A 21,260-nucleotide genomic window follows, 5' to 3' on the forward strand; every position below is an offset into this window, starting at 1 on the left:
ACCTGTCTTTTCTAGTCTCCAATTCTGCTTCAGGCTGTGAGTTTTATAATTCGTTTATTCAGTTATTTTACTGTCTTTTGTTTTGGTATTGTATTTTGCTTTTGAAAGTCATTATGGATAATTATGCTTCTGCTAAATGGTGTAAATGTACTTGAGTATAGCATGTTCATTTGCACATGTCTGCCACTGGCTGGTTATAAACATGTTTAATAACAAAACAATAAATTAATTTTAAGGACTGCTAATTATTGGAATATGCAGAACAATATATGACGGTTGGTAACTCTTTGCCAAGGTGCTACCAGTTTCCACCATGCATTTCAAGTAGATCAAATGTAGGCCAAAATAGTAACATCCCAGTGAGTAGGTCAATATGTGAAATAATCACTAGTAATGTGAACTCAGCTATAGCTCTACCTTAACGATCTCAGACATATGTTCACTAACAAAAGATTAAGACACATTGCCTTATATGTACTTTTGGATTTAGTTAAAATACATTTCAAGAAATTCAACATTAAAAACATCTTTTATTATTAAATAAATAAACCAAGTTATAAATACACAAATAAAAGCTATTTAAATAAAATGAAAATCTACAGCAGAAGCTGATTCACACAACACTTAAACAGCATTGATACAGAATGTGTGCTGTGTATTATAAAAGGATACCTCTTTGATGTGTTCTGTACCTTGTAGAGTATGTAGTTCTGTGGCTTTTCTCCATGTGCTCATGTGTCTATATCTTCTCTAGGCAAACACGATAAAATAGAAACTACAGTGCACTAGCAGGCTGGCCTTAAAGTGTAAGATGTACTGAACTTCAGCCTCATGATTGCTAATCATCTTCCTTCTCAGATTCAGACTCTGTTGAAAAGAATGCCACACACACACACAATTTCAGTTCAGAGAACTTTATTATTAGTTAAACCTATCTGGTACGTAAATTTACTGATTAGAGGATGATAAACACACATGCTTGAAAACAGGTCTTAAATAGGCTTTCAATTTAATACATACAAGTCAATATAGATGCTAAAAGGTTGTGTTCCTAATAAATAGGCCACACAACACATAAAAAAACAACAACAATGCAAATTTAATCCAGAACACTACAGACTACCATGTTATCATGTAATTGTCGTTGCAGTGCTGAAAATGGGCCACCACCCACACATTATCTGGTAAGTGTGGTTTCTATGGTGTCCCTTTCTATAAATGTATACCCACAATTCATCTGTATGATAGGTGTACTCTATTAATAATCAGTGCATCTATGTACCAGATAGGTGAACATGCACTTTAAAGCAAAGCTAAGAACAACATACCCTCCTCTGCATTCTGCAGCCATTCCACAAACGTCTTCATCTGCTCCAGAAATATACTTTTACCTTTAGCAGCATGGGCATCTTTGTACCATTTTAAGATGGCTTCCTCACTAAGGACATCAGCTAAGAACAGAGGAATACAATATTACATCTCCAGATATTTGAATACAGTCATTAAACAAGGTTGAAGTGGTCATATATTTACCTTTATAGAACAGCACCACAATTTTGGAGAAGGACTTCATGAAGTGGATGTTGTCATAGCAGTACTCCTGAATCTTCAGCAACAAGACGAGTTCTGATTGGCCCTGAGTACTAAACACAGCCAGCAGAGGGGCGTAGTGCTGAAAGAGTGCACGATCACAGAGTGAAAAACTGAGATAATGTTGAGACTGGTCACACAGTATACTAATGAAATACTGCAGTTACATACGTATCTTTTACCAAATTATGCTTTTAACCAAAATAACAAATAAGGCATTTAAGGCCAAACTGGCCATTTAAGGCCCTAAGTGCAACATAACCAATGCAGCAAAGTCATTAGCAATAATTATTTCCCCATTATCTCCCATTTAGCCGTTTCCAATTCCCGATTGCGAATCAGCTGCACCACCTCCGACCTTATCAAGCAGAGCCGGATCACCATACGTCCCCACCGACACATGTCCAATCAGAGCCTGTTCTGGGTTACCACACAAATTTGTATCATGTACAGAAAAACATGCTAAGCTAAGTGGTTCCCGTTAGAGGTAGCCACAGTGGGTCAATCTTCTGCACCTTGCAATCTCATGTCTAGGTTGTTTGGTAACTGGTGTATGAGAATGAATTTATTGCAAGTATTTTCCTTCAGCCAATGACAAGCTGAAGAGACAGCAACATCCTAAAATCCTGAAGGGTCAGTTAACATCCTAATATTCTAAACATGTAGTAAAACACCAGTAAATCATATCAGAAAACATGGCTTTAATTGTCTACATACATATTTGATACATACAGTGTAAAATTAAATCTGCAAGAATTTTATATACAAAGGGCAACAGAATTGTGCAAGTACCTTTAGATGTTTAAGGGCCTGCTCAGTGACCAGCTCTTCCTTCTTGTTCCACTCCACAGCATTCATCAGGCAGGTCCAGAGTAAACCAATCACAGCCTGCTCCTGAAGATCATTTTTCTTCATCTCCTCCTTTACATACACCACTATCTAACACATAACAAGAGATGTACACAGTTTACACATCAAATCTTTCTTTACATTTCCAGTTCACAGAACATCTGTATTTTTAAAAAATCTTGAGACAAGGATTGAAACCAGGCCCCAAGATCAATGTTGCACTCACCTTAAACAATGACTTCGTAACTGACAAATATGAACAAATATTAATACTAAATATAACCATAACTATAAAACAAAACATAAATGTCGATGAGTCATATAATATATGATTTTCATTTGAATAGTAAAATGGCATATACTAAAGGGCACTTTGTATGGACTATGAATATCAGAATTGACCAGACTATGGTCGTTTTTGTGGTTCTTTATGGATGTAAAGCTTGACAATTAAAATGCAGGATAGAAAGTATATCAATGCCTTTGAACTTTGGTGCTGGCAAACCCTGTTGAGAGTACACTGGACGGCAAAAAAGACAAACCAAATGGATCCTCGACCAAATAAAATATAACTTTTTACTTAAAGCTAAGATCGAAACAAACTGAAGCCTTCTTATTTTGGACACCTGTCAGTGATTTGTGGCTTCTTTCTCCTCAGACCACATGGTGGATACTCACCAGGGCTGCCTATAAGCACCCTTTGCGGTTTCAGAGATACTTTAACCGAGTCGTCTGTCATTGTTAGACCCCTGAACAAGGCCCATAGCACCCAGTTGCTTGCATTGTATTCGGGCACAACTGTAAGACACTCTGGATAAAAGCATCTGCTAAATGCCATAAATGCCTGTACTGTAGAGCAGCTAAAGGGGTAATATCGAGCAGGAAAGGTGATTTAAAACACTGGTAAACCTGTTTTAGTGTCAAATTTAAAACAAGCATGTATGTGTATATACAGTATATATATATATATATATATATATATATATATATATATATATATATATATATATATATATATATATATATATATATTTATATATATATATACACACACACACACAAAAGTTAGTTAAATAATAACATTATTATAAAATCATTGTAGTCTGTTTTTCTACTGTTCCAGTTTTTTTGGCCCTGTACGCACTGAAATTACTTAAGCGGAAACAATAAAAAAAAGATAAATAAAATGAAGAAAACAAAATCATTACTAAAAGAATCAGTTTATGAATCCGGGTATGTTTCACCTCTCTGATGGGGTACTCCTGAGACAGACGTTCTTGCAGTTCTTTTTGCAGCTCTTTGCGGGTGCCCAGTGATTGCTGCACACGCAGAAATTCAGACAGCTCCTTCAAACCAGCCTCGTTAAAATACTTTGAGAAGTGCTCCACATTCTGCTTGTTGGCAGGAAAGAGTTCCTGAGTAGATCACAATATTGGCTTTATTAAAACCAGAATAAAACATAAGAAAGATTTCATTTGGCTTAAAGATTACATTTGGGCCAACTAATAATGCATGGCAACAATAGTGTTCTGTAAATGTTGAATAATGACTAAATCTGTTAAATGTAACAGAGAAGTAGACATAGTAGCATTCAACAAACTGTTTGGAATACTTGCATGTATTCAAAAATACATAATTACCATCGTTAATAAAGATGTTTAAAAAAAAAAAAAATATTCAGACACCAAAACATTTGCACTTGTGTTCATTGTGGTGCAATCTTTACCCATTGCTCCTGAGAATTTCCCATCTTGCAATTTTAAAATCCTTCATGAATTTTAAGTGAAGTGATTGGCCAAGCAATTGACTATTGCTATTTTCTTTGCATGAGTATCTTTACAGGTCTTAATGATACTTTATAAAACCTTAAAAATATTAAATATCATCTATAGTTTTGCATGTAACATACTAGGAGTTTCTTATCCAGGCCAGCCTTTCTTAGGGCTGAAGTCACTGCATTTGCATCTTTCTCAGTAATCCAGGCCTTAAACAGCTTCACTGCAAAAGAAGCAGCAATACCTGCATTGATATAAAAAGTTCAAAAGCAAATTATTAGCAGACCAGGCAATTAAAGACATGTTTTTTTTTTTTATAATTAACACCATGAAAAGTAATACTGGCAATTACTAAAGAACAGCGTAGCAAATGATAGCATACCCTACTGTGTAGGGTGGGCTAATAATAGCAAGACAAGATAGATATTGTATAATACAACAGATATGTGGGAGAGGTGGCAATATCATTATTACTCATATTATTAGCATTATTAGTAGTTAATTTTATGTTAATTTTATCTACATTTTCTTTCTGAAAAACGTACTTTAGGTTTTATAAAAAAATCATTTTTACAACATGGTTTTATTAGTGATTCTAATGCGAGTGTTCTTATTACTAAATGCTTATTGTAAATGCTATTAGTTATAAACACACCTTCCTTCACTACATTTTCACTGAAGAGGCTGGTAATGATAGCTGGTGGTAGTGTGCAGTTGGCTAACAGACTGCCTGTCAGCATGGCCAGTTTTGCCTGCTCAGACTCACTGAAGGCCTTCAGAAAGAGTAGCAGCTGTGTAAAAGAAACAGAAAATACATAAGCACATGATCGGCATGATGATCAGCTTTAAACAAATAAATAACTGCCCCCGTTTGGTTTCCTAAATACATGTCAAATGTATTTTTCTATATACAAACCCCATTTCCAAGAAAAGTTGGGATGTTTTGTATAACACAGAATTAAAAAAAAAGAATCAGTGATTTGTTAAATTGTCAAATTTTTTTAATTGATAAAATAGAAAGGAAATATTTCCAGTGTTTTCACTCATCATTGTACTTAGTAAATATTTAAACCTGTAAAATTTCAAGCCTGCAAAAAAATGTTGAGACAAATGAACAATAAGAGTGAAATAAGAGTGTAATGCAGGCATCAAATTCTAAATGTGCATATATTTAAAAATACAATGAAGTTGATCAGTAAAAACATTGGATTTTTTTTTAACTTTTGTCAGGTAAATGAAAAATGTAAAATAATAAACAAATCACAGATTCTTCTTTTTATTACTTTTTACAAAACGTCCCAACTTTTTTGGAAATGGGGTTTATAAGATTAAACAGCCGAGTAAACCCCTCCAGTGGTTAACATCTGAATAAATCTAGCAAACTTGCAATTTCATAAACATGAGTTCATTAAACAAGAGTATTACCAATTTTCCCCCCTTTTTTTCCCCCTTTAGCGCATCCAATTGTTCAATTTGCATCGCGCTTCCTCTCTGTCTATGCCGAACCCTGCCCTGACCGAGGAGATCGAAGCTAACCCATATCCCCTCCGAAACATGGGCAGCAGCCGGATGCATTTTTGCCACCCACACATTGATGAGTGTGGCACCACCTAGCGTTGCATGCGGAGAGACACACCCTAAGGGCACTCTTCCTCATCTCCGTGAAGGCGCCTCTAATCAGCCGGCAGAGGTCGTAATCACATTCTGACAGGGAGAGACCCACATCCGGTTCTTTGTCCCACCCCCCAACTGAGCAACCGGCCAATTGTTGCTCATACAGCCACTCAGCCTCGAACCGGTAAGGCAGAGCTGGATTCGACACAAGGTACTCAGAATCCAGCCCTGGTTGCAGCGTGTCTTTTTACCGCTGCGCCACCTGAGCGGCGAGTATTAACAAAATTGACACACTGCTAATTATTGAGTTCAAATCCTCCACACACATTGCTAACAGGTTAATAAAATCCACTAAATGCTTGCAGCTTTATGAATTTGCCCCTGTGCGCTAGATCTATGAAAAGGGTTAGTTAACCTTGTGTGAAAAGACCTCATCCCCACTAAACAACTTTGATGTTGGAGAAGACCTGGCTTACAGAAGAGTGGTGGCCACAAGGAGGGGACTTCATATTAATGCTTCTGTTTTTAAAAGTGAAGATTTAAATAACAAAGGGTTACATGTCCACAAACTGTGGTCCAGATAGTGTGTGTGATTTGATTTTGTGCTTGAACAATTGCAAAAACACAGCATATATGCTTATCTAACAGTTGTTTTCTATTAGACTTTAATTGGACCAGACAAATACATATCCACACAATCTGATGATGCTTACAGCTTTGTCAAAAATGAATTTGAAGTTGGAAATCAACACTAACAGGATAATTTAATAAGACAGACTGGCTGTCCTTCATGCCAATCAGTCTCTTGGTTACTGTAAAATATGCTCATTAAAATGCATAAGCACAATTAATCCTCTTCAGATGTGATCAGCTTCGTAAATACATTGTATATTTGCTTGACTATATTACATTATCTAAGTATTACACAGGTATGTATTTAATATGTAATGTAAAAAATTATATATTCATTCATTCGCTTTTTCCTGGTCAGAGTCATGGTGGGTACGATTCACTGGGCGAAAGGTAAGAAGCACGCTGGACATATCAGCAGTGCATCACAGGACGGACACACACACACCAATTTTTTTTGTATCTCCAGTTAGCCTGACTGCATGTTTTTAAACTGTGGGAGTTAGACTTTGGACTGAGAAAATATTTGACAGCATTTACTAGACAGCTTGACCTTCTTTGATTAATATTCCTTGATATTAAATAAAATCTGTTCTTTTTTGCCTGTGGACTATTTTCTGTGTTACTGGCTGCCATGAAAGCTCAGAGCATTATAGATCACACCCTGTGCTTAACAGTTGGTAAGCTGTTTTTTTTGTTGTTTTTAATTCAAATACTGGGTACATTGGTTGTGGAGTGGTGTATTACACTAACCCACTACCACTGAGATCCAAGTTCGAAACTCAGCTATGCTTTTGACCACCCAGGAGTTTATGCAGATATGACTTACCATGTCTGAAGAAGGGGCATGCCCTGAAGCCCTGCCAGAGATTGGCACCTTGTCCAGGATATTTCTGCTTTGCGCTCAGTGGTTACTGGTGGACCTGGATGACCCCATGACCTCAAAAAATGTATTTGTTGTTTGGAAATGTTAATGCCAATTCATCACTGGGCTTCAACAACTGCAGCATGGCAAACCAAAGACCAAAGCAGGTGCTATTGATATTTTTACAGTTTGGTTTGGTCTGTAACAGCCTCACTTTTAGCAACCATGTCCTACTTTCCCCAAGTACCATTGTGCAATCGGAAACTAATGACATTACATTAGGTACAACATGGATATTTCTGGATTAGATGCATAGCATACTGTACTGTACTGTGAGATACCATGCAATGGAAAATGGCCATATGACTGCATTCCAAATCACATACTGCAAACTACACAGCACATTAAACAGATATCAGCAGCGGTAGTGCTGATGAAGCTTGAGTTCTTTAATGCAGCAGTGTGCAGTGTGTAACCAAGTCTGTTTTAAAACAGCAGCACGAAAGAGAAGATGAATACCTTTTTAATTCCCTCCTCAAAAGCCTTCTCCAAATATTTGTATCTCCTGATAAGCTTATTGAAAACCTGCATATAAATACAATCAAGTGAAAGAGAATAAATGTATTACATGGGTGACCAATCAAAAATGTCAGAAAGCATAAAAATAAAGACAAAATATGTAACCATCACAAATAAATATTTACCACAATGTAACCTAATTTAGTAGCAAAATATTAAAACTATATTAAAATATAATCTAAGATAGTGTGTAAACAGGTGGTGATGCTCTGGAATACACAGACACATGTTCAGGGCATAAACAGGTTGCATTTTTATTTTAGAATGGCACAGCTGCTAGTGCAGCACAGAAACACAGGTCCTGGGGACCTGGGTTCGATCCTCGTCTCAGAAATCAACAATTTATTATTTATTAATGGCATTTTTTGCACTTCGTTATTAACATAAGTTTTTCATCAGTCAATAATAATGCTAAACTATTACCAGATTATGTAATCAGGACATTTATTTATTTTGTATAACAGCTTTTCTAGAAAAAGGGTTTCAGTGGGTCTAACACCATACAGCAACACTGTTCGGATTGTGTTAATTCATTATATACCACACACTCACCCATTTAATCACTCATTCACACCTAGGGGCAATTTGGAGCAGCTAATCTGCTTGATGCATGTTTTGTAGATGTGGGGGTGATACCAGATAACCCATACTGACCGTTGTACCAACTATTTTTTTACATATTGCCTTACTGTTTAACTTGCCTTACTGTTTAGGATGGCATTCTGGACTGGTCAAATGTATTCCTGACACAGTCAGAAACAATTCTTTAGCAGGGTGCTGTGTACCTGAGCATAGTTGCGAACAGCAGCATGAGTTTCCTCTGCGGTAAAAACACAATGCACAGTCACCTTGGTTTTGTCCCCATCATCAATGCGTGTTCCTCCAGGAGCTAGGACAAAAGGATAAGTTTGATGTTAAAATGCAATACATTATTATTAACATCAACTTTTTTGGATGATTTAAAACGCTAATTAAATAAAAAATGTGCTGTTTTTTCATGAGCTTTGTACAGGAATACAGCTTTGACTTCAAAAGAAATTCAAACACACAATGTTACCATGCTGGTACTTAATTATATCTGGTGATGTTGGTATATGTCCAGCATGTATACTGTTCTCTATAAAAAGCATCTCAGTACTGTTTTTTAAAATACAACAGCTTTAAAGGTTTCAGTTGTCTTTTTATTTAAAAGAATATTTCAATTGAAATGTTAATGTATGAAAAAGCAACCTGACACATCTGTCATAACATCTTTTTGTTATTTGCTGATCAGCATCTGTTCATTGGTGCCACATTTGGATGAGAAGTTCCCACATGGAAACATTTGATTTCTTAGCAAATAAAAGTAGCTTAAACATAGATTAAAAATATACATCTAAAGTTTTTATGCTGGGTGTCGTTCCTGAGGCCACCCTCCTTTCTATTTTTTTTTTTTAATCTGGGCTTGGGACCAACACTGACAGCTCACAGACGTGTTATTAGAGGTTTTCAAAAATTAATAAACAACCAAAAACTAAAACATCTTATTCACAGAAGTAATTAGACCCTTTATTTAATACCTTGTATAAGTTACAGCTGCAAGTCACCTTGGACATACATCTCTACAGGCTTTGAACACCTGGATTTGGGCAGTTTATCCCACTCTTGATGGCAGAGGTTAGGTCAGGGTTTTGGCTGTAATTTTTAAAATCCCTGCCCCTGCCATTGGGAAGAATAACATGTTGCAACTCCAAAAAGGTCCGTACTGAGTACTGCAGATATGGTTGTTTATCCAAAAGGCTCACGTATCTCTGCACAAGACTTTTGGAGATCTTTTAGAATGGCCACTGTTTTAAACAGTTGCTTAGTCTTTGTGTCTTCTTTTTTTCCATGGCAATGCTGTGTAAATTGTGGGTCATTACAGACCCAGGGGCATGCCTATCCAAACTCTTTTAAAATAATTCAGATTGCAACAGATGGAATTCTAGACAAATCTCAGGGATAATTTGTACACCAAGGCACAACTGGGCTGCTGTCTCTCATGTGTTGACTTTATTAGTGTGACTTTTTATAGACTGACAGTAAACCAATTTGCTATAATAGGGTTTACACAGACAGCCTAAGCAGCCTAAGCAGCCTAACCATGACCAAGCAGAATGATACTAGGAGACAGTAACTGAGTGCAAAGCAGCTAAGGTTGGTAATTTCTGGTATTCATTACATTTACAAAAACAGGGATAAATGTAACATCAAGAGTTTACACATCACATCAGAATAATATCTAATAGTTACAGTATGACAGGAAAGACCAAATAAAATCAGTAAGCTTCAGAACAGCCCAATGTCTTACCAAGCATGCTCCCGGTAATAAGGATGTCAAACAAAGGGTCGGCATAGCGACGGTAGTCCAGTCTCGAACCAGAGACATCCAAAAACTTGGCTACAGCATCGAGATCACCCTGAGCTTCGTTGAGTCCCTGAACAATTGTATCTCTGAAAACTGTGGGCTCAAACTTCTCCTTTTCATCTGCAATATAGAAACAGAGCCAACTGGTGACCATGAAGCACACAAGATTCAAATCTGATACAAATAAACAGCAGACTGTAATTATAATTCTACACAAGGCAATTACAATATGCTTTGCAATTATTAAAAAGTCAATAACAGCCATGTAACAATTAACCAATAACTGACTAAGAAGTCTCTGTTCAGTGCTGTCAGTTAAAAATGTCATTTAAATTTATTTGTAAGAGTTGAAGGTTGATTTAAACTGAGAGAAGAGCTATTTGTTCTAAATAAAATATTCTATTAATGATTATGTGTAAATTCTAACACCCAATATTCTAATACTTTTTAAACGCCCCCATCAGTCACAGGCTACTAACACCCCACTAATTGTCATAACACCTCACTAGCTGCAGTTCAAATAAAGAGTCAGCTGTTGGAAATGAATTTAAATGAGCTTTTTAATAACACAGTTCTTTGTCAGCTATCAGGCTAACCTGTTAATCAAAGCTTCAAAGCTGCCTACACATGTGCAAATGCAAGACTTCATAGTTTCTCTATTCCCTGATTTGTGTGGTGGGTAAACAACTGACAGCACCAATTAGATGGCAGGGGGCCTGCAGACGTACAGCCCAGTGTTGTGCAAGAACAAGCAAACACTGTTGGACACAAACAGGCTATTAATGGAAGGCAGAGAGCCTCGTGGGACTGTATGTGCAGGTGTAGTGCCTAGACAAACTTGGATACAAGTCAACTTCATATAATTCTTTAAATAAAACCAATGAAATTAGGATGTTTCTTGTCCACTTTAAGTGTGTTGGAATTTATTTGGGAAATAATGATGTAAAGGATTACGCTATGAAAGGTTTATGTTTTGAACTAAATTAGGCTTTAGATCTGTATTGTCGCAATGTTGCTGTTGAATCAGTGATTACATCACAAGGTTTGCTAGTTAGAAAGCAGTTGCAGTAAGCTGTGTGAAATGAGAATGGAAAGCTTTACTTTAAGACAGCATAATATTGTAGACTATTATAAAAAAAGTTAACTACCTTGTTCATAGTGTGTATATTTTATGTTACGTAAGAACAAAAAAGACACATGGCTAGTTTTTCCATTGTGGCTAACTGGAGGATTTTCTCTTAAAGAACTGCTTGCAGCTTAAGAGGCAAAGTATTAAAGTGGACAATCTTTCTTTGCTTCTTTACTCAATAAAATTTATTGCTGCATCCCATGGCAATGCTAAGTATATACAGAGTATAAACATTTAAAAAACATATTATTTAAACTATTAATGACTATTTAGACTATCCGGTGTTTTTATATTGTTTGCAAAAAAGGAGTAAAACAAAAGTCTCACCCCTTTTCCTGGTCTTAAACCGCTGGCCTGTAAGCACTGGCTTCTGCTGCTTGCCGGTATTCATAAAAGTCCTAAAAAGAAATAAACAGAAAGATTGATCTATAAAAAAGGGGCCAAAGGTTCATGCAGGTATTGAAAACCTGATCCCACATCATAAGACTAATTAAAATCTTTTCAAAAGTGTAGCAGATAGTGGAATGATAGCAGCAAGCTTTTTGGTGCCCAGTTCTTTACCACGCATTAACACTGTTACACTTTCCTAAATGCCAAGCTGAAATAGAACATAATAAAGTTAAAGCATACTGTTTAAAAATCTTACCAGCTGTAATATCCACTCCAATAAATATTGAGGGTAATGTGCGTGTCTTTGTGAGCTGTTTTGCAGAAAGTGACTGTTCTGTCCAAGCTGGCACCACGTAGTGCTAAATATAGAGAGGCTTATCCCTGATGGTGTAAACTTCAGTCACTCAGGACTGGGACATGTGTTGTATTACAGCAAGGACATGTCCCAGCCCAGCTCCCAGTCTGAGACTGTGCACGTGCCCATAAACACTAACACACGGCTTAAGATAATGTCACTCTTTACATCAGCTTCTGTCTGGATTTGCAGAAACATTCTTCCTTTCCAGCCAAACATACACTGATGAGCCAGAACAATAGGAATAACCTGCCTAATATGCTGTCAAAACAGCTCTGACCCATCGAGACATGGACTTCACAAGACCGAAGGTATCTGGTACCAGGGCATTTCCAGCAGGTCCTTCAGCTTCTGTATGTTGCAAGGTGGATTGTCCTACAGTGTGCATATTGGTGCCATAAAACATCAATGTTTTATCTGATTACAGAACTCTCACCTAAATGCCATTTTCTTTGTCCATGTGAACAGCAACAAGATTGATTATAAGCTTTACGGTGCCAAGTTTGGAGCAGGTGCCAAGTTTGGAATACACTGTTTAGCAAAATATAGAATTGGCACATCCCAACATGAATGGCCTTTTGACTAAAACAAACAGAATTGTAACACAGCAAAATCTATTATGTTGCCCATGCATATCTACAAAACAGGCAATTCTAGTTATCGCAGAAGCAAATATGCTGTGGAAACATGCCATATTTGAACATTGGATTTTATAGACCACTATTGATAGTGCTACTGGTAGGCTATAAAACATCAGTTTGGTATCTAAGATGTCACTGAAGTTTAAGTGTTTTACAAATTCAGGCAGTTTTGTACCTACGAACAAAGCCAGCTCATTCCATTTTAGCCTTCTTGAACTTAAAAAGTCACAAAATAAATCAGCTCAGCAAGCGCTGCATTCACAACAGCTTTAACCTGCCCTGATTTTTTTCAGTGCTTCTCTAAACTGTAAAGCATGAAGTCATCAAAACACATATTTTACAGTTCAATAGTAACCCTATAAATGAATAAAAAACATTTTTTTAAATAAATAGATGTTTAATAATTTATATTGGTTACAAAACAGTTGCAGAAAGCATTGATATCCCAATAATGCAACAACATTAATTCCACTTCCATTGCCAGGTGTATATTTCAAGCATCTAGTCATGTAGTCTGTCTTTATAAACATTTGTAAAAACAAAAATGGGTCAAAAACTGTGTGCCAAATGCTTTATGGCATGGATTTCCATGGCCGAGCAGCTGCATGCAAGCTTTACATCACTGAGCACAATGCCATATGGCTGGTGGAGTGATGTAAAGCATGCCACCACTGGACTCTAGAGCAGTGGTGACATGTTCTGTGGCATGACAATCATGCTTATCTATCTGGCAGTCTGATGGAGGAGTCTGGTTTTGGTGAATGTCAGGAGAACGTTACCTGCCAACTCTGTGCCAACTCTAAAGTTTTGTGAAGGGAGGATCCTGGAATGGGGTTGTTTTACAGTGGTTGGCATCAGCATCAGCATGCCAAGACATTTTGGACAATTGTATGTTTCAACTTTGTGGAAACAGTTTGGGGAAGGCCCTAATATTTCTTAATGAATATTTTTGATTACCACTGGTAAACAAAGAAGCCAGACTTATAATTATTACAATAATAAATATTAAAAATTAACACAAATGCATACTAACATTACATTATTTGCATAAATACAGAGTTTTTGTGGGTGTTTAACAAATTAACACCTTGTAAAAGCCTAGAAGTAAAGTCAAATTTACCCTATGGTTTTTTATCAATATTACTGTCGCATCACGCAGCTCTGCTTTACACAGTCTGCTGAAAAGTCAAACCTGTAGCTCAGGTGACGAAAAGTAAACAAACCCCAGTAAAATAGCACACCTTTGGTTCAAAATAATAATAAAACTCAACATAACACACTGAGTAAAAAGAGGAATTACCTGACAGTAATGCGAAGTAAGTGAAGAGTGTATAATAAAAACAACCGACCGCTGAGGACTGCACTGCAACAGCGAATGAGCGCGTTACTGCGAGGTTTCAGTCAAACGTACTCAGCTTAATCCATGTTCTGCAAGAGGTAGGGGTTAATCGAGAATTATAAAGCTAGTTTTACGTTAAAAATAACCGAATTTACATAGTGTACTGTAAACAAATACTCACAAATAGCAGGAAAAATAGCACTCACATACAAATAATTGTTACTTTGCTGCAAATCGCATCAATCGTGTCCCCTGATGCACTCTGAGAATGGTATAGCCCAGAGCGACTTTTCTACCATGCTACTGGCTCCAGGAGCTTATTACAAGTTGAGGAGTGCTCAGTTTAAATAAATTACCCTACACTGCAGAATGAGGCAAGTTGCTTAAAAATATATATACAACTGTATCACTGACAGATTTTTTTTGTTAGTGTTAAAATGGAAGTTAACATAACAGTGGAACAGAGCAGATCTATAAGGAAAAGAGGAGATTTAACAGAAGCAGAAAAAGAGATGCTCCAGGCTGCTGCTGCAGGTATCAAGCTTCAGTCTTAAACCTTTTCTACCTCTTGGTTAAATAAACATAAAAACTTTTATTTAGTATGTATGTTGTGAACTGAACATGGGGGGCAACTTTACGAGGTGGAGTTTTCTGCCATTATAAAATACAGATTTTGCAAATTCACTAACATGAGTTGAACTTACTATTAATTTATTAAGTACACTTGCTCTGTTCTGCTCTTTGTCCAACTATTTCATCTTTAATATGTAATCCTTTTCTTAATCATCTCCATGTCACCTGCTCTTACTGCTGTCTCTTCTCTGAAAGAGTCACAGGGTGAACATAAGAGAAATATTAACAGTAAACAATTGGTATTTCTTAGCATAATGTAATCTGACTTGCAATTATTATAGCAAGAAACACTGACTTATCTCTTGTACTACTGTACTATAATTCTATCATCTGACATTTTTCGGCTGGTCTAAACTTACTTTTCTTTTTTCTGAGGGTGCTGAAAAAACTGGAGAATGAATGTCACTGTAATCCCTTATTACTTTACATGTGAAGTTAGCAGTTTGGAAAGTATTAATTGATATTTGATCAGTGATTATTTTGTGCAGGGGATGTGCAATCAGCTTTACAGCTTCTTAACAGTAAAGAAGTGTGTGTTAACTGTTTGGATGAGGTAAGAGTAAATTATTTCTTTGGCACATTGGTACTATAATGTTGTAGCATTTTGAATGAATACAACTATTCAGAATACACTCACCAGACACTTTTTTAGGAAGACCTATCTGATATGTAGATTCATTATTTTTATAAGCTACATTACCATACAGATGAAGTTTGTGGGTATACAATTACTGATTTAAAAAAAATGTGTGTTTAAATATGCTTTATGTGTTTTCTTAGAATATTGGATATATTTGACAGTCTGTTATATAACTGTTATAGTCTGTTATATATTTTACTGCTAAATAGAAACCCTACTCTGTATTGTTAAGACAAGTTAGCACCATGCATGGATAACTTAAAATATTTTGTTGACAATCCTTTCTTTGAATTATTTTAGTTTCTGTCATTTTTATTGCATTTTCACACCTAGTACGAAAAATTGTTTTTGATTGCAACAAAACTTTTTTTATGTACACATCCAAGTGTGTACTTTGTTTGCAGGCAATGTTTATATTGTTATTAAATTTGTATTTAATTATCAAAAATATCTTAAGCTGAAATGTTAAGATTAATGCCCACTGTAATTGTTTCCCCAGTAATTCTAGAGTTTATATATTACTGCTGTATCTTTTTATTCTGTTTAATGTAATATATGTATTTTGTATTGGTTTTATATAAGTTGTTCTTTATATAAGAACTTTTCTTTCAAAATCTAAGAGTTCTGTCCGTCAGTATGCTATTTACCTGCTGAAAATATGTAGTGCCTGATAGAGTGACTTGACAGCACATGTTCCCCATTGTAAGACATATGGCGGAGACTCCTGAGAGCCGGTCTGACAGCTCAAAGGAGTTATTAAAAGGTGACACTTGATGTAACCAGGCTACATCAGACTTTTCTGACAAAAAAGAGAAAGGTTAAAAAGCTTATCACAAAAAACCCTGTCAAAGTAAGATGTGCTGCATGCACTTCATGCCACCAATTTGCCACCAACCATTTTTTAATTTTTTGGCCAATAAGCAGCTCAAATAGGAATTAAAACAAAAAAATTAATATGTGCTACAAACACTCTGGCAAAAATAATGGTTTTAAATATTCACATAGGAAATAACAGCAATAATAACTGTTCCAGTTTAGTTCCTAAACCCATTATTTTGTCCTTCAGAATGGCATGAGTCCTCTTATGCATGCTGCATATAAAGGTCAAGCAGACATATGCAGGTTGCTGCTGCAACATGGAGCCGATGTCAACTGTAATGAGCATGAGTATGGCTATACTGCTCTAATGTTCGCCAGTCTCTCAGGTAACAACACACATATATTTTCTGGTGACAGGTTAGTTCACAGTCAGGTCCAGCATTATTGACCTCACAGGTAGGTAAAGATGGCTGAAAGCATACTCTGTACTCTAGCATACCCCATGCTAATCTGTAATCTTATTTTAAATAAGTGCTTAAAATAAAAATACAGTTGTGTCCACCTCAGAGCAAGTGTATATGGGTATTTGCATGTCTATAAACACAGTTTAAACACAGCTGCTGGAGCAGAACAAACTGTAATTTGTTACTTCTTTTGAACCTTTAAAACGATTTAACATGTTTTCACTGACAGTTGGGACAGAGGCATGTTTACCACTATAAATGATAGATTATGCTTTAAGTGGAATTAATACAAAAGAAAATGTAAATGCCAACATACTACTCTAAGAGTTTGGTTAAAATTGATTAACATTAACATTTTTTGAATACTTACATTCTTTGTTGGAATTTACTTAAATATTAGTTTGGACATTTATGGTATTCTTTTTGCAATAATCCTAATTAACCAAGTAAAGAAATATTTTCTTACCCATGTTTTATTAAAAATCCCAGTCAATCTGGATTATCAAGCGTAATACTATATGCATGATCTAATTTGATGTGATGTTATATAATACCTAACTGACCATGTTACTATTTTTAGCTCACTTGTATTTTGACAGAATTATCCAAGCTGTTGTTACATACTACATGCTTAGGTAATGCTGAGATTACGTCGATGATGCTGGATGCTGGAGCAGAAACAGATCCAGTCAACTCAGTAGGACGAACTGCAGCTCAAATGGCAGCTTTTGTAGGTAAGCAATATTCTATGTAAAAGCAAACACAGCTTACAACCTTAAACTGTACAAATGAAGCACCCGGCAGACATTTCAATTTTTTTTCCATGTTGCCAGGCCAGCACGACTGTGTGACAGTAATTAATAACTTTTTCTCACGGACAAGATTAGAGTACTACACCAGACCCCAGGGTGTAGAGATGGAACCTATACTGCCTCCCAAACTGGCAGGACCTTTGCATAAAATCATCATGACCACAAACCTCAACCCTGTCAAGGTTGGTTTTATTTATGATGTATTTGTGATTTGAATTTAGATGTATTCAATAATTAAAGCTTTTCAAATTCTTTTCTTGTTTTGCAAAGTCAATATATATAGATGTGGCTTACAAACTGTACAAGTGCTATGTAATTAAATCCATAATGACTATGTAATTAAATCCAAACATTTAGAAACTATAGTTGTAACAATTACTCTACTTTGTTCTGATGCCACACATCTGCCTGCTTTTTGTGCCAGATGGTAATGATGGTGAAAGAAGACCCACTCCTTGTGGATGAAGTGGCTCTGGAGAAATGTTACAGAGTGATGGATCTGCTGTGTGAACAGTGTGTAAAACAGCAGGACATGAATGAAGTGCTGGCTTTGAAGATGCACTACATCAGCTATGTGCTCCAAAAGTGCCTGGCTTACCTGCAGGAGTGTGATGACAAACTAGATGCTCTTCTTAGGAGGTAATGCAATCATCAAGCATCACAAAAACCTCTTCAGTGTAATATCACTAGAGAACATAATAGTTTTACAAGAAGGAATGATGTATGTGTCCTTTTAACAGCCTTTTAAAAGGACGAGATGGTGATGGCTTTCCTGAGTACCAGGAGAAATTTATTCAGGACTGTATACAGACGTTTCCCTACTGTGAGACAACACTGTTGCACCAGCTGGGTCCTGTGGAAATTGTTAGTAAGAGTGTTTGACTTCATAACCTTTATTACTTTACTTTGCTGAAATGCTGCATCCACTCCTGCAAAAAAAATGGGTGTATTTTGTAACAAACAGACAGAATTTGTCACTTTGTTTTTTAAACATTCATTTTATAATTGAAGGTTATGCATGAGTGTTGCTATGAAATCACCTGGCTCCAATAGTATATTTCTGCCTTGTGCCCAGTGTTTCCGGGTAACACCAGAAACAGATCACAGCTCGGACCAGAATAAATTGCTTAGTCAGGTCTCCTGAATCTTGCCTAATTTCTAGTGGGGATTAAGAAAACTGTGGCTGGCCACTTATATTTGCGACCCCTTACTGTTACCAAATATTTAGTATTTGACCAAATTTTATTGTCCCTTAAACCTCTGATTTAAAAGCATACAGTTACTTGCCAGTGCTCTCTTATACTTCTGAAGTAAAGTTAGGGGTAGGCTAGGCCAGGGTTTTTCAAACTTTTTTTCAAGCAACCTGCTTTTTGTCCATGATTTTTACCACAACCCAGGCAACACAAACAATGCATCAAAATGAAACGTAAAACGAAATAGACCTAATTAATAAAAATGGTGGCAATCTGATTCCACAGTGGTTTTCCCCCCACCCATCTCTGTTCATTTTTTTAAACATTCATTTCCTATTTAAAATGCATCTGCAAAACATAATTACCTCTTCTTCTGGAATATAAATGTGGCAGAAAAATAAGTACATTATTTACTGTATATTCTGCAAATTCATTTGCTGCTTATTGTTTCTAGGAAAAGTCCTCTTCAGCCTTTTCAGTTCTAACCCAGGCATTAACGGGTCAGATGGCCTTCAGTGATGCTGAGTTCTGTGCCACGTGTGGTGAGAGGGGAGCTGACAAGAAGTGTTCCTTCTGCGAAATGGTACTGAGAGTTCTTTTCTTACTAACACACAATCCTACATTTGTGCCAGTTCATTTCAGTTTTTTAACTGACTTATGTGCATAGTATTTCAGTTTATTTAAAACATAAGATCTGTGGGTACATGTGAGCAAAAGTGTCAAACAAACCAGCTTATTCCTGTCTGCCACTTTGGTGTTTTTCAGGTTGTCTACTGTGGCCAGGCATGCCAAGAGTTGCACTGGTTTACACATAAGGAAGTGTGTAATACACTGCGGGGGCAGAGAAAACTCCAAAATAAAAATCCTTCAAGTTTGTGCAAAATTGTAAAACATGGTAAAATGTTTACTTACGCATAACATTTACATTTTTGGCATTTAGCAGACGCTTTTATCCAAAGCGATTTACAGTGTGTGACAGTATACAGTATGGGCAATTTAGGGTTAAGGGCCCTGCTCAAGGGCCCAACAGTGACAACCTGGCAGTGGTGGGGCTTGAACCAGCGACCTTTAGATTTCTAGTCCAGTACCTTAACCGCTAGGCTGCAACTGCAGTGCCTCTTTTAATGTTGTGTTCAAATGTAAAAACCTTGTGGCGCAGCGGTAAAAACACACGCTGTTCACCAGAGCTGAGATCTCTAATACATCGTATCGAATCTCGGCTCTGCCTACTGGATGAGGCTGAGCAGCCACATGAACAACGATTGGCCTGTTGTTCAGATAGGGGCGGGATTAAGCCGGATGGGGACTCTCTCTCAGACTAGTGTGATTACGACCTTTGCTGGCTGGTTGGTGGCGCCTGCACGGAGATGGGAAAGGAGTGCGGAAGAGGGTGTGGCTCTCCGTACACAGCGCTGTACTGCACTGCGCTCGTCAAGTGTAGGTGATAAGACGTTCGATTGCTGTGCACGTGTTGGAGGGGGCGTGGAGCAGCCTCGTGCTCCCCAATCAGGAGCAGGGGCCAGCATTAGTGAGAGGATGATTGACAGGCAGAAATTGGATGCACTAAAGTGGGATGAAAAAAAAAAAAGTAAAAATGCTCCAACTTCTAACTGTTAAGATTCAAGGTTGTAGTTCTTAAAAGTGATCTTAGTCTTAAAACCATTTTTAAAAACACTGGTTTTATTTTAATTTTTTAATTTTAAATGTCAGCATGAATATAAAATTTGTTAAACTGATTAATAATGAATTAATAAGACAGAGTAAGTTTTGTATTACAAAATTATTTTTTATTATTTTGTAAAAACATAAAAGGTTTTATGTTTTTAGTTTAGTTATGTTTATATTGGTTCATAGCTGCTCATGAGATGTGCAAGTGTGAACTTGCACTTGATTCATGTTTAGGTAAGTGCTTCCTCTACTGTGCACTAAACACTACTACTTTTTCCGTGTCTACAGATGATGAGCACACAGCTGTAGAGGGGAACTGCACCTCATTATTGGGCCTCTGTTTGGGGTTTGCGGAGCTTGAATGTAAACAGTTTTTTTGCGAGAACTATCCTGTTCCTTCGGATGCTTCCTCAGGGGCAATGTCTGGCTTTCAGGACTGAAGAAGACCACACACCACCTTTGACTATCTGACTTCTGCTGTATCATCATGCCTGTTAAATAATCTGTATTGCTATTTAAAGAAACAGTTGCCCCCTCAGGATTTAGTTTTTAGCAGTGTAAAAGAATAAACGCTTATGTTAGTGCTACACTTATCAGAGTTAAGATACTGCGAATAAAAAAAAAAATTATAATAATAAAAAAGCCACATACAGCAGAAAAAACACATAACGCATTCACGATCAGCCATGACATTAAAACCACCTCCTTGTTTCTACACTCACTGTCCATTTTATCAGCTCCACTTACCATATAGGAGCACTTTGTAGTTCTACAATTACTGACTGTAGTTCATCTATTTCTCTACATGCTCTTTCATGCTGTTTTTCAATGGTCAGGACTCTCACAGGACCACTACAGAGTAGGTATTATTTGGGTGGTGGATCATTCT

At 36.7% G+C, this 21,260-nt stretch overlaps 2 protein-coding genes across 3 annotated transcripts; one reads left to right on the forward strand and one right to left on the reverse strand.

The window, feature by feature from the left end:
• Positions 1–510: 510 nt before the first annotated feature.
• On the reverse strand, positions 511–14,162 carry bzw2 (basic leucine zipper and W2 domains 2). Of its 2 annotated transcripts, none has more exons than XM_062990745.1 (12): positions 14,104–14,162; positions 11,745–11,815; positions 10,232–10,408; positions 8,688–8,791; positions 7,843–7,908; positions 4,870–5,005; positions 4,349–4,458; positions 3,684–3,854; positions 2,383–2,529; positions 1,534–1,672; positions 1,329–1,451; positions 511–867 (listed from the first exon to the last, which is right to left on the reverse strand). In XM_062990745.1, the coding sequence occupies exons 2-12, from the start codon at positions 11,806–11,808 to the stop codon at positions 839–841; spliced, it is 1,266 nt and encodes a 421-aa protein (XP_062846815.1). In that variant the 5' UTR covers positions 11,809–11,815; positions 14,104–14,162; the 3' UTR covers positions 511–838. The 2 variants fall into 2 exon arrangements, with proteins under 2 accessions (XP_062846815.1, XP_062846816.1); XM_062990746.1 differs by lacking the exon at positions 14,104–14,162 and adding an exon at positions 12,064–12,147.
• LOC134309120 (ankyrin repeat and MYND domain-containing protein 2-like) lies at positions 14,120–21,065 on the forward strand. Its single transcript, XM_062990744.1, has 11 exons — positions 14,120–14,240; positions 14,573–14,676; positions 15,264–15,328; positions 16,482–16,620; positions 17,334–17,432; positions 17,532–17,692; positions 17,935–18,149; positions 18,251–18,374; positions 19,158–19,286; positions 19,469–19,598; positions 20,660–21,065. Exons 1-11 carry the CDS (start codon positions 14,227–14,229, stop codon positions 20,809–20,811), a joined length of 1,332 nt encoding a protein of 443 aa, XP_062846814.1. The 5' UTR covers positions 14,120–14,226; the 3' UTR covers positions 20,812–21,065.
• Positions 21,066–21,260: the final 195 nt, after the last annotated feature.

Source organism: Trichomycterus rosablanca, chromosome 2, assembly GCF_030014385.1.
Source record: "Trichomycterus rosablanca isolate fTriRos1 chromosome 2, fTriRos1.hap1, whole genome shotgun sequence".
NCBI lineage: Eukaryota > Metazoa > Chordata > Actinopteri > Siluriformes > Trichomycteridae > Trichomycterus > Trichomycterus rosablanca.

Excerpts from the sequence above, each read along its gene's own strand:
- bzw2 (XM_062990745.1), bottom strand. The coding sequence starts at position 11,808 with ATGAATACCGGCAAGCAGCAGAAGCCAGTGCTTACAGGCCAGCGGTTT. Across the intron at positions 10,409-11,744 it reads GTTTAAGACCAGGAAAAGGG|ATGAAAAGGAGAAGTTTGAG; the intron begins GTGAGACTTTTG and ends TCTATATTGCAG. Across the intron at positions 868-1,328 it reads GCTGCAGAATGCAGAGGAGG|AGTCTGAATCTGAGAAGGAA; the intron begins GTATGTTGTTCT and ends TCTTTTCAACAG.
- LOC134309120 (XM_062990744.1), top strand. Across the intron at positions 14,677-15,263 it reads GCTCCAGGCTGCTGCTGCAG|GGGATGTGCAATCAGCTTTA; the intron begins GTATCAAGCTTC and ends TATTTTGTGCAG. Across the intron at positions 16,621-17,333 it reads AATGTTCGCCAGTCTCTCAG|GTAATGCTGAGATTACGTCG; the intron begins GTAACAACACAC and ends CTACATGCTTAG.